The 16,018-nt window shown below is 42.5% G+C and overlaps 1 protein-coding gene across 3 annotated transcripts in view; it reads right to left on the bottom strand.

Moving 5' to 3' along the window:
- The window catches only part of ITGA2 (integrin subunit alpha 2), a 99,835-nt gene that overhangs the window by 29,721 nt on the left and 54,096 nt on the right, over positions 1-16,018 (bottom strand). For all 3 annotated transcript variants that reach the window (XM_084833198.1, XM_084833199.1, XM_084833200.1), the window contains 9 exons: positions 15,897-15,970; positions 14,364-14,502; positions 11,817-11,962; positions 11,464-11,607; positions 9,469-9,672; positions 6,440-6,576; positions 4,491-4,630; positions 3,105-3,256; positions 571-681 (listed from right to left, as the gene is read on the bottom strand). In XM_084833198.1, the coding sequence (XP_084689324.1) occupies positions 571-681; positions 3,105-3,256; positions 4,491-4,630; positions 6,440-6,576; positions 9,469-9,672; positions 11,464-11,607; positions 11,817-11,962; positions 14,364-14,502; positions 15,897-15,970 (1,247 nt within the window). The remainder of the gene's footprint in view (positions 1-570; positions 682-3,104; positions 3,257-4,490; positions 4,631-6,439; positions 6,577-9,468; positions 9,673-11,463; positions 11,608-11,816; positions 11,963-14,363; positions 14,503-15,896; positions 15,971-16,018) is intronic.

The raw sequence follows: 16,018 nt of genomic DNA, 5'->3' as shown, positions 1-16,018 counted from the left end.
TCCCGAAAAAGAGTCCTGAAAATTGCTAGGTGGTGGGTAAATAGCAACCTATTTACTAAAGACCAAGGTCATCCAAGGTGGGTTGCTATTCTCCCTGCTACTAATCAGTTTGAGATTAGCTGAGTAGTAAGTGGTAAGTCCGGAAGTATTCTCTGGCTTGCTTTATAATTTGAGTTGGAGAATAATTTGCAATGCTTGCCTCTCGGTTGAGTCCCTGAAGCTGACTTGCATTCCTGCATTGAGCAGGGGGTTGGACTCAATGGTCGTGTAGACCCCTTCCAACCCTACTATTCTATGATTCTATGATTCTATAAGCTTGTTTCTGAGCTCATGCCCCACGAACTCCACCAGCATCTCTACTCAGGAACCACACTTCTGTCCTCATTACCAAATCTACACTTCTTTGGTCTATTCATGGACCTGAGGTGTCCATCAAATCAGTGCCACCAAAGCAATGCCCCTGTAACAGCATAACATCATCCAATTTTCTGTCATTATAGTGGCACTTGTACTGATCATGTGCCACCATATTGTTGCCATAGCAAGAGGGATGTGTGTTAATATACTTACACTATAAGTAACAGATGCAGGAGACGTTTTATCAAGAACAGGACTTGAATTAGGATTCTTGAGCCTAATATCAACACGCATGCTAAGGGAGTCGACAGCATCAGAAGGCTCCTGTTAACACACACATATGCACACAAGCCATCAATTGTCATCTGTTTAGTTAATGCTTCTTGTTTAAAATATATAAAACCACTGGCAGTGTATACCTGTTATCCAATGATCCAAGCGATTTGATACTCTGATAAATAATATTGAAGGCTCACTTATTTTACACTGCTTGCTGCTGAACATTTTGATAGGTTAGCCTTGCAAAGAAGTACTCCCCTGGCCCAAATAAAAGACTAACCGTCCTTCTTGCATTTTCCTGCCTGACATCCAACACCCTGGGTAGTAGGTCTGGCAAGCTAATCAGCTGGATGGAATGGCTACCTCAGCAGAGTGGGTGAGTAACTGATTGCAAAGCTTTACTAGGTCTGCCCAAAGGGCTGCTTGGTCCCATGTGAACCTGCCCACTCCAAGATTTGCATCAGATGGCCTTTTCTGGATGACACCACCTTCAGGAGGTGAGGCAGTTGGCAACTGGAGACAAGGTCTTCCTGGTGGTGACACCCCAGTTATGGAATATTCTTCCCTGATGCCCTTGCAGAGACATCACCTTGCCAACAAAGGTCCGTATAATCAAAGCTATGGTTTTCCCAGTAGTAACGTATGGCTGTGAGAGCTGGACTATAAGGAAGGCTGAGTGCCGAAGAACTGATGCTTTCGAACTGTCGTGCTGGAGAAGACTCTTACGAGTCCCCTGGACTGCAAGGAGGTCAGATCAGTCAATCCTAAAGGAAATAAACCTTGAGTGCTCATTGGAAGGACAGATACTGAAGCTGAAGCTCAAATATTTTGGCCACCTAATGCGAAGAGAAAACTCTCTGGAAAAGACCCTGATGCTGGGAAAGACTGAAGGCAAAAGGGGAAGGGGACGGCAGAGGATGAGATGCCCAGATAGCATCACCCCTGCAATGAATATGGACTTGAGCACGCTCCGGGAGAGAGCGGAGGACAAGAAGGCCTGGCGTGCTAGGGTCCATGGAGTCACGAAGAGTTGGACACGATTGAACGACTGAACAACAACAACAACAAGGCACCAGGGGAAAACAGTTTTGTTCTCCTGATCTTTTAATGGATGAGTCACTTTATTCTTGCTCTTTTTGTTGTATTTAGGCATTTATTGAAAATGTATCTGTTTGCTTTGGCTTTCTCCAAGCCATGAGCTTTGTACCAACCTCATGATTAAGGATGTTGGAGGAATCTGACTGTGGGATAAAGCTGGCCTGATCTGATGTGTAACAAATTGAGCCAGCTTGCGGGTTTTGTTTTGTTTTTTTTTAAACAATAAACTCCATTTACACAAATTTCAGCTGTAATTTGCTTAATTTGGACAAATTGTGGCCACAATATGCTTAATTTGTGCAAATTGCACAAAATTCAGCATATTAGGGCCCCAATTTGTAGAAATTAAGCAATTTACAGCCATAATTTGTGTAACTAACACAAATTGCAGCTGCAATTTGCATAAATGATTTTTTTTTAAAACAAAATCCGAGAAAGTTCCCAGATTTCAAGGAAAAAGCCCATGGCTCAGCTCACAAATGCAAGCTGAGCTGAGAGCTCCAGGGAAATCCAGCGAACCCAAAAAGGGACAGATTTCCCCGTGACGGCCATCTCTACTCATGGTGTGTGTGTGTGGTTTTTGTTTTGTTTTTATTCTTTTGTAAAAGAATAACTTTGAGACCTGTTTCAAATGAGAAGCTGTATATAAATGTTTCTGATGAATTATAAAATAATATTTACTGCTGTTTTTATTATTGCATAATGAGTTTTAACATTTTATTATTTTAACTGTATAACTGTTGGATTTTAGATCCTTGGATACTTTTCCTGGAATGCAGGATAGAAATATTTTAAGCAAGCATGAACTTTAAAACTAATTTTAAGGTTCAGGAAATGACTGGCAGATCTAGTATGATATTTACTAATTACATCAAAGTTAAGTTCTTGTTTTAGAAAGAGAAAGGCCATTTTAGGCTTAGGGACCAAAGAGCAGATGAAGTGGTAAAGCTATGGCTGGACTGAATCTTTTCATGACTGCATTTGGGGACTCTCATTATAGAATATTCCTCCATTAAAAAAAATGTCACTGTAGAAAGAAAACTAGATAGATAGCTGGGAAAAGGGTTCCCAATGTAGCCACCTCTCTTACATACCTGTTTTCTGGAAGCATTCCATTTTGTGGGCTCCACTTCCACTTGCAGTCTGCAGTTGTACAGTCGAGTCGTAAGTTTACCCAGTGGAGGCTGGTGGCTCCTTTAGAGTCCTGACTGAAACCCAGAGTGGATTCACCGCCCCACTGACACTGGAGCCACCAACTTCTCCTGGGTTTACTATCTTATCTACAGTTTGTGAGAAGGACCAAACCACTGGCATACATTTCTACTTACAAGTTGCAAGCATAATATTTGGAATTGCTGGCTAGTGTTTACCTGGACATTAAAAACATGCTCCATACACTTCTCCATGGGGTGCACTATGATATTATTCTGCAGATACCTCTCATTGTTTTCTTTAAATAATCCTCTGGAGGTCACTCGAGAGGATAAGAGATCAGCATCCAATGTAAGGTTATATCTGATATCTAAAGGGGAAAAATGGTATAAATGCTATAAGAGTTGTAGCCTTACAGAACTGAAAACCCCTTGGGAAGTCATGGGTAGCCTTGGACGCGTTCGGGTTGCAATCCTATGAATGCTTAGCTGGGAGTAAACCCAGTGCAATACAATAGGACTTACTTCCAAGTAAGCATGCTGTGGATCAAACTGTCAGTTCCTCAAGTGCAAAGATTTAATTTGTTTGGGCTTTTCCCAACCTTTCAAAGCCTACAAATTATTGCAGTATGCTACAGAGTAACAGCGGTCAAACAATGGAGCTGTTGTGGGGACAAAGACCATAGAGCAGTTTATGATTTCATAAATTGTCTTCAACAGCAAGTGCTGGAAAGTTTGCCTGTGTGTGTGTGTGTGTGTTGGGGGGGAAGAACCCTAAAAACAAGGTAAGCTCACACAGACATGTTCTTCACTCAATAACTGTCTATCTAATGGTAGTGCTACTTAGACTCATTGAAATGAATGGAACTAACATTGGATATAACCCTGTAACATTGTCAGGATTTGGTGGATGGAATACTCAGAAGAGAGTATCTGTACTATCCTCAGTGAATATTCTACAGGGAACACAGTAAAGAACATAATCTGTGAGCATACTATAGAGAAGTACAAACAGCTTTGCACTTTTGATACAATTTTGCAGCATCACAGCCACTTGTAGCTCCCTAAAATATTTAAATGATATTTATTCTTCTATAGGTTTGCATCCAGATTTTTTGGTGGAAGAGTTTTACATAAGTAGCGCAGCAATCCTATGGCCCCTAGACAGCATCTGGAAGGCCATAGGACAGTTTGCATTCCTGGATCCGATGTCAGAGACAGCGCTCCGACCTCAGAGGGGGGAACTCATGCTCCGAACCCCCTCTCCCTCACAGCTGGTGGGGAAAGAACTGTGCTGGCTGACTCTCTGAGGTCAGGAATACAACTTCAGAGAGGGGGAAAAGGGGACATTTCAGTGGGCTGGGAGGGGAGAAGACTAGTGATCCTGAGGCCTCTCCAACTTCATCCCTCCCCCTCCAAAATGCCCCAGCAAGATGGGAAAACCCCCCCGTCTAGCATGGATGATTGTCAGCCTCTGAATTCGGAGGCTTGTGATCATCAAGGGTGGAAACAATAGCACCACACCTTAAATAATGGTAGGTAATTCCTCCTATTATCACTGAAGTTGTACAAAAAAAAGTAAAATAAAACAGTAGAAAAACTTACCCACTTGATTAGTACCATGGGCAGGTCTAAAGGTTGCACTGAAACATATGTGGAGAACTACCTCTGTATTCTTGTTTAGCAAGCTGATCTTCTTGGGTGTAGATGAGACATGTATAGATACAGTTGCTATACTCTGAGACCTAAAACAGACAGAAAGATTTGCCTGCAAATACTGGCAGCATTCTAGCTTCAGAGTGAAACTGTTTCTGGCAGAACTCTGCCAGCAGTTGCTGCCATAGGCTTTCATGGGGAAGAAAAGCCTTGATAATTTTTTAACTGCTTATCAGAATCTCACCAAAGCCATGAAAGGCACACCTCCTCAACAAGCCTGAATAAAGTATGTTAGTAGTTTCTAGGGATGTTGCGGGAGTCCGAGAGGGGGGTGGAGTCCAACGGACTCCCCCACACTCGGCCTCCCAGACCCCACTTGCCAAGCCACCACATGCTTACCGGGCCTGTTCACCAAGTGGTGCATGGTCCATAAGCGCCCAGTGGCTGCCCGTCCCCTTAGCTAGCCACCATTTCATGTAAATGGTCCATTTACACCTGCAGTGTTGTGTAAATGGTCTTTTATGGCGACCATTTACATAACATTACATTTCCTGAAAACCCTGAGCCACCATTTTTATGCAAAATGGCAGCTCAGTAAGGGGATGGGCAGCTGCTGGGCGCTCGCTGGGAGCTCTCCAGGCCGACCAACAGCTTGCGTAGTGCAGCAAGCAGGGGCGGTTCATTGAGTGCCCAATGAGGACAGACAGAGGTGACACTGTCCATCCCTAGTAGTTTGCCCCAGAATTTGAAAGAAATGTATGAAGGAAAGCCCTATGAGGAGAGACTGAAAGAACTGGGCATGTTTAGCCTTGAGAAGAGAAGACTGAAGGGAGACTGGATAGCGTTCTTCAAGTACTTGAAAGGCTGTCACAGAGAGGAAGGCCAGGATCTCTTCTCGATCATCCCAGAGTGCAGGACATGGAATCATGGACTCACGTTATAGGAAGCCAGATTCCGGCTAAACATTGGGAAAAACATCCTGACTGTTAGAGCAATACGACAATGGAACCAATGACCTAGGGAGGTGGTGGGCTCTCCCACACTGGAGGCATTCAAGAGGAAGCTGGACAGCCACTTGTTGGGGATGCTTTGACTTGGATTCCTGCGTTGAGCGGGGGTTGGATTCAAAGGTCTTGGAGGCCCCTTCCAACCCTACTATTCTATGATTCTATGATATGCCAAGCCGTAACTTGAATAACAAGTACAAATGGGTCTATTTTCAGCACCTTTTAACTTGCTGTATCTGTGGCGATTTGTACTAAATAGGTTTGAAATTTTATGAGAATATACATCTCATCAGGTAATTATGGATGCCAACTTTCATGTTATTACTTCTACAGATGCCATTTTTACATGCAGTAGAATTTTGAGGCTTATAATGGTAGAACCTTTTTTTTTCTTTGGTGACTCACCTTAACTAAAGGAGCACGGCTGGGCCCCTTTAATATAATAGAAAGTCCAGAACACTTGAGAAACTAGTGGTAGTATGGCTCAGAGGAGAGAGAGGCACTTTTCAGAAGTATGCATTACTCAAAAGAAAAAAAATAGCCAAACGTTTTATATACAGTTAAATATTTTGTCAGCTATAATGGTCAGTTGTATGTCCTGTCCCATGTATGTTTGTGTACAATAACACTATCAGTTTCTACTGAGACAACAGACAGATAGTGAAGTACCATATTGTTCTTCAACTACATTAACAGTATATAATGGCTCCTTTCATACTAATGTCCAGCATCACATTTTAGTTGGCTCACTGGGTCCCTGTGTGTTAGCAGGCAAGGAACATACCCTGGATGCAGGTTGCACTGGTACTCAGGTAGCTACCAGCACCCAATTTAAGTTGGATGCTTGGAAATAAAAAAAATCTGCCATTTCTTTAAACATCCGCTACTCACCAGAGCTGAATCACTTTCCCGTTCGAGCCCACAGACACATCAGTGATTCCATCACCATTTAAATCACTACGGCCATCAACTGATCTTCCAAAATACTGGAGTTGCTGGCCAAATGCAGAGTCTGATCCTGAAATTTTCTGGAAAGAGAGGTTTGTTTGTTTTTTAGAGCGGACAGGATGGTGTCCCCCCTGCCCCCCCGCAATTCACTTTGTTTTAGCTACAAATATTAGGCTATAAATATTTTGAGGATTCCCGCACACCCAAATTTTTCATATTAGCAATGAAGTTGTCGTCATCCGTTTTCATTATTGCTTTGTGAGTTGCTTACAAAGCATGTGCATTTGGCAAAGTAGAGTCTAGCCCACAAAGGTGTATGTCATAACACGTTTGTTAGTCTTTAAGGTGCCAGAAGATTCTTTTTTTATTTTTACTACAAGGGGCTAATATAGACACCCTTCTAGAATTTATCATGAAATTGCGACGATCAAATAGAAAAACAATAATGCAATCCGTAACGTATTTTATTTATTTAAAATTATTTCTAGGTTGCCTTTGTTGTTGTTCAGTCGTTCAGTCGTGTCCGACTCTTCATGACCCCATGGACCATAGCACGCCCGGCCTTCCTGTCCTGCGCTCTCTCCCGCAGCGTGCTCACATGTGCTGAATTTGCACAGTTCACATAATTAACGATCCATGCTGGATCAGACCAAAGGCCTATCTTGTCCAGCATTGTGTACCTACAGTGGCCAACCAGATGCCCATGGGAAACCCACAAATAGGATATGAGTGCAACAGCACCAACCCACTCATGTTCCTCAGCAGCTGGCATTCTGAAGCATGTGACCTCCGATACTGGAGATAATATATAGTCATCATGACTAGTAGCCATTGTTAGCCTTACCCCCATGAATGTCCAAGGGCGCAATTCCATGGAGATAGATGCCAGCCTCTGAACTCGGAAAGTGGTGACTGTCCTATGCAGGGTGGCTGGAGCACAGAGCGGATCCTCCATGCTCTGGCCGCCCTGCATTTTCAGCTAGATGCATGATTTCATGCAAGGACTTTGGGGGGGGGGGAAGGCTACGCAGCACATAGGACACCTCATAAAGAGGCTTCCGCAGTCTCCTCCTCTCCCCACCCCATTTTGCATGGAGATTTATTTATTAAATTTATTTTATTTATTAAATTTATTAATCGCCCATCTGACTGGTCACCCAGCCACAGATGGAGAAGACCTGCACCAGCTACAAGGGGGAGGGATGGGGAGCACCATTTCTGGGAACCGAGGTCAGAGCCAGGGCTCCGACCTCGGTTCCCAGAAACCGAAAAATCCTACAGCCCTCTAGACAGTGTCCAGTGGCCATAGGATTACTCCCTAATTCCCTTTTAAAGCCATCCAAGTTGGTGGTCATCATTACATCTTAGTGAATTCCATAGTTTAACTATACCCTATGTGAAGAAGTACTTCCTTTAATCTGTCCCGAATCTCCCACCATTCAGCTTTATTGGATGACCCCGGGTTCTAGTATTATGAGAAAGGGAGAAAAACCTCTCCATTTCCACATGCTGAAAGCAATTAAAAGTAACGTCAATACAAGCTGTGTAGTCAAATCTTACAGATTAGGTATTGTATCCAATTGGTGTCCCTCCACTAACAGAAGACAATTTGATTCGGTGGAAACTTCCATCAGCAACACTGGAGTTTTGGTGATTTTCAGTCCCCTGTTCCCCAAATCCGCTCTGGAAGATTAGGGGTCCCTTTGGACTGGTGTGGGAGGTGGCAAGGGGGGCTGAAGGTGAAGGGGAAATAGCAGACAGTATCGTTTGCTGAATCAAACAGCTTTCCATCAGTGGAGAGTCACCAGTGGGATATAATCCTACATTTGCATTTTTAAAAATTATTACTACATTTATATCCTGACTTTCTCCCAAGGAGCTCAAGGGGTGTGCTTGGTTCTTCCTCCATTTTTCCCCTCACAACAACCCTCTGATGCAGGTTACTATGAGAAATAGTGACTGACCCAAATAAGCTTTGTATCTGAGCAGGGAGTTGAAACTGGGTCTCACCAACCCTAGTCCAACTTTTTAACCTTTACAACACATGCTGGCTCTGCATTAAAAATTAATATTTATTTGCTAGATTTATATACCAAAGCAAAGACCTTTACAAAACAATAAAGCGGTGGAAAATAATCTAAATTTAAAAAAATAAAAAAGAACAGCAAAGCAAACAAATAATTAGCAAACAATTTGTTTCACACTCAAAACACAAAGACCTTAACTTGCTTGTGTAGACACTAGGAGGGATGGAGCCAAATACACAGCCTGTGGAAAGGTGCACCAAAGCTCTTGGGACAGCCATTGAGAAGTCCTTGGCTCTCATAGAGGCCCATCTCAGCTCTGAATATGATAGCACACGAAGCAGGGCCTCCTCAGCTGATCTTAAACTATGAGGAGGTTTATACAGAGGTTTATACAGGCACAAGGCTTCATACTGCAGAATTTTTAATTAATTCATCAGAGTTATGTAATGCAATGCCAGCAAAGGACCCAAAAGAAATACAAGGTATTTATCTACCCATGAAAAGGGATGACAAAATAGGGATGGGCAAAGATGAGATGTTCAAGCCTGCTGAGGTTCTCCGAATTCCTCTCCGAAGCCTGGTTCGTCCCGTGTTTGCTGAGCATCTTTTTTTCTGCTTTGGAAAAACGTGGATTTCCAATTGGGAAAAATGTGCATTTTTAAATGTGTGCACACAAAATGCACACTTTCCTCTCATAGGCTAAAGCATGAAAATGCAGATTTGGAGAAGAAGTGCGCACAATATTTTTCTAAGAATTCTACACCTACTTGCGTCTGGGGTTGTGAACGGGACATGTTCCCGTGATTTTGTGAACAGGTATGAAATTCTTGTACATCCCTATGACAAAGTAAACATGCTCTGAACCTGGACAAAGCTCTGAATGATTCAGATAAGGAATGAGTACCAAGTCCCTGATCAACAGTATTCTTTAACCAAGTTACATACCTGGGAATACTTCCTGTGTATTGTCCTTTGATTACCATTGTAAATGTAGATAGCACCAGCATTCTGGTTTTCTAGTGGCGCTCCAACTATCACATCGTTAAAGCCATCCAAATCAAGATCTGAGACAGCAGTGATAGCAGACCCATATCGAGCATTTTCTAACCCTTCAGGACCCTCCAGAAGTTCTTGTTTGCCCAAAATGCCCTTTGAGAAAAGACCAGGAGGAGAAGAGAAAATAACTTTACATTAGTGCTCTATTAAACACACTAGACTAAAATTCTTGAATCTGAATGTAATTATTTGAACAGGAATGGAATTTCCTAGTTTTTATCAAGAAAAAAGAAAAGGAAAAATCAGCAGTGGAAATACTTATTCCTTTGACTTTTGTTGTGCCAACTATAAAGGAAGTGCCAAAAATAGCTTAGAGACAAGTAATAAAAACTTTCTCAGGATTTATTGCTAAAATAAATTACCTCCGTATACTTTCTGCATTATCAATTACTATTACTATCTGCATAAAATAGTATAGTTGTTCTATCCGGCACACTGATACAGCTATGTGTATGAAAGCTATCTGGAATGTTTTAAATATATTTATTTTTATTGCATTTATATACCTCCTTTCTGTAGCCAACCAAGGCAGTTTATAAGACTTAAACACACAAATAATAATAATAATAACAATAAACATTATAAACATTACAAGCCTTAAAAACATATCAATTTCAAAAGCCATTTAAAAATGGGGAAATCATGTGTGCAAAGGGGTCTTGTCCATCTGCATTCATTCTACTAGCTAGGTGATGCATGCAGTACCCTTTAAAATGTTTAAATTTTTAAACAGTAATCAGCCATTTGGTTGGAGGGAGCATTCGCCCTTCCCCAGCAAACAGCCAGCTGGTGGGACTTTAGGTTATTTTGAAAGGGTTCCATGTGTACAGCCCCAGTTACTTCAGGCACATACCTTTAGACTGGGGCAAGACGGCTGCTTTAGAATTTTTTTTTTAAATCAAAATGTAAAAAAACCACCGAAATTTAATACAATAGCAGCTTCCTCTTTGACATCTGATACTAAGGGCACAATCCTATCAGGATTCCCATCAGCCTCTGAGTTCAGAGGCTGACGGGAATCCTATGCAGAGTGGGAGGAGCGGTGGAGGCGATCTTTGCCTCCATGCTACCCCGGCTCTGCCATTTAGGTAGATGGGCGTTTTCACCCGTCTAGCTGAGGCATTGGGGGGCAGAGGAGTGAAAGAGGCTAGGGAGGCTTCTGGATACGGCATAAGCCAGCCTCCCCGTGTCCCTCCCCTCCCTGCCTACCAACATGCCTGTATTCCCTTCCCTCTAAGGTCACTTTGCAACCTTGGAGAGGCAGCCAGAGCGGTTGTCTTCGCGCTGGCTGTGAGGAAGAAGAGGCTGGGACCTCAGATTCCTGGGTCTGAGGTTGGAGCGCTGTTTCCGACCTTGGATCCAGGAATCCAAAATATCCTATGGCCTCCCGAATGCTGTCTAAGGGCCATAGTATTGCTCTCTAAGACTTGTTGCAGAAGTCATTAATTTATGTCATTACGCAAAGGGAATTTGAACCTGGATCTAGGAATGACTGAAGTTACTGGTTGCTTTAGGGAAGACTATAGTACTCAATTGTTCTTGAAGAATAATTGGAAAGTTTGCCTATTCAAGTGGAAAAATCATAACCACGAAACTGTATGAATTTAGTTTCCCATTTATAGATAAAGTGCTTAAAATACTGGGCAGAGCCCTTTATCAGTCAGTTTATCTACTAGTTTACATTCACTCTTGAAATATCCATTAAAGACTTCGATTAAATTAAACAGTATCACCAAAACTCTACTGGATCTGAAATTAAGATGCGGTTTTGACTCCTGATTTTCGAAACCACCTGGTGTGTAGCATTTATTGGTCATACTCAAAGTCCAAGTACTTAGGAAAATGCCAGAGTTAAGAGCCATTGGCTTGGAACATTTCACTTACCTTTCTGACAGAAAACATGTAGACTCTTCCTTCTTCTTTTTTTAAGTCATTCATGAACATTGGTGCACCAACCAACAGCACATCTGTTACTGAGTCTCCATTAATATCCACTGAACATAGTACACTGCCAAAGTAGGAACCAATCTGAAACGATGAGATAATTTTTATTACACAGTACATGTAAGCAACAGATAGCTATATATTGTAGTAAGATTTGTGCAAACAATACGCCGAAGTTTAAGCATACAAAATCCATCATTTTGGGAACACAAGGTAAGACCTTGTTGAAGCAGAAATCCATGAAGTTAATAAACCCACAATCAAGAACACTCAACACCAAATATTTCACTTGCCTGCTCTCCTCTTTGAGAATGAACGATTGTTATGTTTCCATGGACATCAACCTCATACACCATCACTCTGCCAGTGTAGTTGGACCGTGGAGCACCAGCAACAAAATAGATGGTATTTTCCATTGAGAGAACAGCCATAGAATAACCTGAAGGGCAAAGTTGTAGTTATCATTATCAAGTAACCATAGTACGGTTGTCTAAACAGACAACTGTACATGGCACCTTACTTGCAGAACCACCTTGGTCATTTCGCTACTTTGGCAAGGGGTAGGATCAGCTGTAGTTACAGCAGTGGAATGTCCATTGCATCCAAGGTATTCTCAGCTCAAGAAGGGAGAGGGGAAATACAAAAAAAAAGTGGCAGGGCAACGATATTCAATTTATTCTGTTTCCTCCCACTGGAGTCAATGGGAGGAGAATTACTCATGCCAGGTCCTATCCTGCTATAGATTTCTACAGTGTTTCTGGGCATGTACTTCGAATGATGGGGGCTAGGATTCAGCATAGGTGTGCACCTCCTCCATGTCCTGCCCATGATTCCATCTCATGTTTGGCGATCTGTGGGTAGAACTCCACTGGTATAGCAGCTTAGCCAGTACAGCCTTTCCACAGTTTTCAGGGGAAGATCTGCAATTCCAGTGGCATCAGAAGCCTTCTGCCTCTAACACCCCTCAGCCAACGAACCAGTGATTATGGGACTAAAACCTTAGTCTACTATAGGCACAATCCTATGTCCCCTTGACAGCATCTGGGGATATAGGATTTTCTATTTCTGAACCCTGAGGTCGGAACCAGGCCCTGACCTCAGAGTCCAGAAACCGTGCTCCCCTCCCCCTCCCAGCCGGCGCGGTTCTTTCCACACTAGCTATGTCTCAGAAAGAGAGCATGGAGACAGGGAAAAGGGGGTGGTCCCAGGGGCAGGGATGGGAGGAGACTATGGAAGCTGTGTTATGCAGCTTCCTATGTGCCATGCAGCCTTCCCCATTCCTGCTCCGAAGCTCCCTGGCTAGACAGGCAAAAACACCTGGCAAAAAAACACAGGCAAAAATGCAGGGTGGCCAGAGCACAGAGGTAAGGACTGCCTCTGTCCTCTGGCTGCCCTGCATTGGGTGGCCCCTCTGTGTTTGGGGGCTGATGACTATCTCCATAGGATTGCACCCTAAAAGTAGAGAACAGATCCCAAGGTTGTTGCTGTTTGCCAAGGTGCTTCTGGTACAGTTATAAAAAGGGACGTTCTATTTTTATTTATTTATTTTGAAACTGTATTTATACAAAGCTACCTAATAATATTGTTATCTGGGTGCTTACAGGAAGACGTAATAAAATAAAATAATAAAATACAGATTAAAATGCAGTATCATAAAACAACAACGTGGGGCATAAAAAATTCCAGTATAAAAATTTCCAGAAAGAGTAAAAGCAGATAACAAATGCACAGCACAGACAGTGGTTCAGAGGACTAAAAACATAGATGTTTGAAAGGCCTGGGAGAATTTTAAAAAGTATTCACTTGGCACCGAAATGACCACAAAGAAGGTGCTAGGTAAGCCTCCCTCAGGAGGGCTCTGGACTAAAGCAGATATTTATATATATTTTTTTATTTACAACATTTGTATACCTCCCCACATCTAGACAGATTCCGGAGTGGTGGACAATAAAAATACAAAATAGGATAAAAGAGTAAGACATAATGTTAAAACAATTATTGTTTTTAAAAAGAAACAGAATTCTGATAAAAGTGGGGCCTCTCAATCAAGGAAGGCTTCCTGAAATACAGATGTTTTCAGGAGGCATTGGAAACCACACAATGTTGGCGCCTGCCTGACCACGGAAGGTGGGGAGTTGCACAGCAAGGGGGCCATTACACAAAGGCTCTTCAGTGCATATGTGCAACCCGCAGTCACCTGGCTACTTTTGATGCGGCCCACCCACACGCAAGTATAGTGCTTTGCAAGATCTCAGGAAAATATACTGTTACTCAGGAAAATATACTATACAGCTATACTGTATAGCTGTACAGTACAGAATATTTCCCCATTAGAGTGATTAATTGTGAAACAGGTTATCTAGGAAAGAAAGACTTCAAAGAATCACTTGCCAACGCCTTTCTCAAGTCTTTCTCTGGGCCACCTTATATGAGAGATTTTCTAGTGGAAAACTTGATGAATTTTGAAGGACCCTCATATGTATAGATCAGGGCTTTTCCTTTCAAAATACATGCAAATAGAGGCACCCATATTGATTTTTTTAGCAACTTGTAATTTTATTTAATCAATCAATCAACCAGTTAAAAGACAAATTACTGATCAACTAACCCCACCGCCCCACTGCTTACACTTCTTTACAGTTTACAGTGCTTATAGTTTATGTTCAGTAAACTGTTCCCAAATATACATCTCTGATATAAAATGGTCTGGAATAATTATCTTTAATTACATTTACTCAGAATAATTTCTTGCCTTTCAACAGTTCTAAACAGGAGTGTGATTTTATGTTGAGATGCATCTGATCAATATTTCACCATGCCATTTGAACTGCCACCCTCACCTAAATAGGAGCTCTGATTTCTGTCTTGCAAAATCCTTTCAAATGCCTCATACGGAAATATGGTGTCTTGTTTTTCTGTCTCCCGGATCACGGTCCCAGTCCATTCATAGGCCCCAACTGCGCCCAACATCAGAACTTTCTTAGGAGAAAACAAAATCAAGGCAAACAGGAATTAAAATACAATCCAGTTTTTATTTGTTAGTGGTTTTTAATGACACAAGAGACCACATGACAAAGGTGAATAAATCCTGGTGAATGAGATCATCTCTCTGTGACCCCAAAGGCCATACATTTCTATAGCAGCAAAGCATCCACTTTCCTATGGGCATGCCTTATAATAAGTCAGACCTTTAGTCTATCTCAGTCTTCCCCAACCTGGTACCTTTCCCATGCATTGGACTTCTTCTCCTATCATCCCCAGCCATCATCGCCAATGCGGAATGATGGGAGCTGTAATCCAACACATCTAGATGGCACCAAGTTGGGGAAAGCCAGTCTCTCCAGTCCAGCTTTGTTTATTTCAATGGGCAAGAGTTTTCAAGGAGACGTTTCACCCAGTACTGCACTCGAGATTCTTATCTCGGGAAATGCAGATGCCTGTGATTAAGCATGGAACCTTTTGCATGCAAAGCACATGCTCTGCCACTGAACTATTTGCCCTGCCCTAGTAGCTTCATCCCTTGCTGCCCTGATAGCAACTAGATGGAGGAATCGAATGGGCAGGCTAAAATGCGTAGCTTTTTCCTATATAAAATGTGGCTTCCAGTGGTGATTTTGTAGACAGTGTACCTTTAAGAGAGCTGGGATTATACCCAGCGGAAGGAAGGCAGCCTATAAAAGGAAACAGAAAGTAGCAATATAGACAGACAGACACCACATCACACCACAGAATAGATATGACTTTGCATGGGTTAGATCTTAGTATGATACAGCAAAGCCTTCAAGCAGACTTCCACAGCTGACAGAGTTGGACACAATGTGCCTGCCCCATCCGAGTGAAGCCATGCCCACCAGCACCCCTAGGCATGACCACTGCCATGGTGCACCCCTATAGCCCGTTAAGGGAGGGGTCTGTCCACTCCATTCCCCTGAGGTGGGGCTGCCCCACAGCAGGGGGTGGAAGGGGCAGGTCTATAACTCTGTCCCCTGGCCTACTAATCTCCCCAAACTGTATAGACTACAAAGCTATGTGCTGGTTAGGGAAGTCTGCCCCCAGTGGGTGAAGATATTACTGCAGACTTTAACCACATGGACACATTTAAATTAATTAAAATAAGTTAATGTGTTTTAAAAACAAAATAAACCCAAGGTGCATACCCCATGGTCCCCTTAGTATGCAGGCCAACTTTCGGGTATCTAGATTTCACGATCTTGGCGCTATGGCGCTGATGGATGTACAGGCAGGCAGGCAGGCAGGCGCACACACACACACACACACACACACTTCTATTAGTATAGATAACAGTGTAGTATTAATACAGTCTAGTTGGTAATATAAGCCAACATAAACTCAAGTTACAAGATATTCATTACCTTTTCCTGTGAGTAAGAAGCACTGAAACCCACTTGTGACATTTCCATCTGGAATAAATCACCTTGAGCAGTGCCTGTTGGGGAGTAAAATCAAGTTGTTATTCACATTAACATGCCAGTTA

Source organism: Heloderma suspectum, chromosome 2 (assembly GCF_057233095.1).
Source record: "Heloderma suspectum isolate Gila_16-S chromosome 2, 16-S_ref, whole genome shotgun sequence".
Classification (NCBI taxonomy): domain Eukaryota; kingdom Metazoa; phylum Chordata; class Lepidosauria; order Squamata; family Helodermatidae; genus Heloderma; species Heloderma suspectum.
The sequence above is the reverse complement of the archived record's forward strand: the minus strand, read 5'-3'. Positions and strand labels throughout refer to the sequence as shown.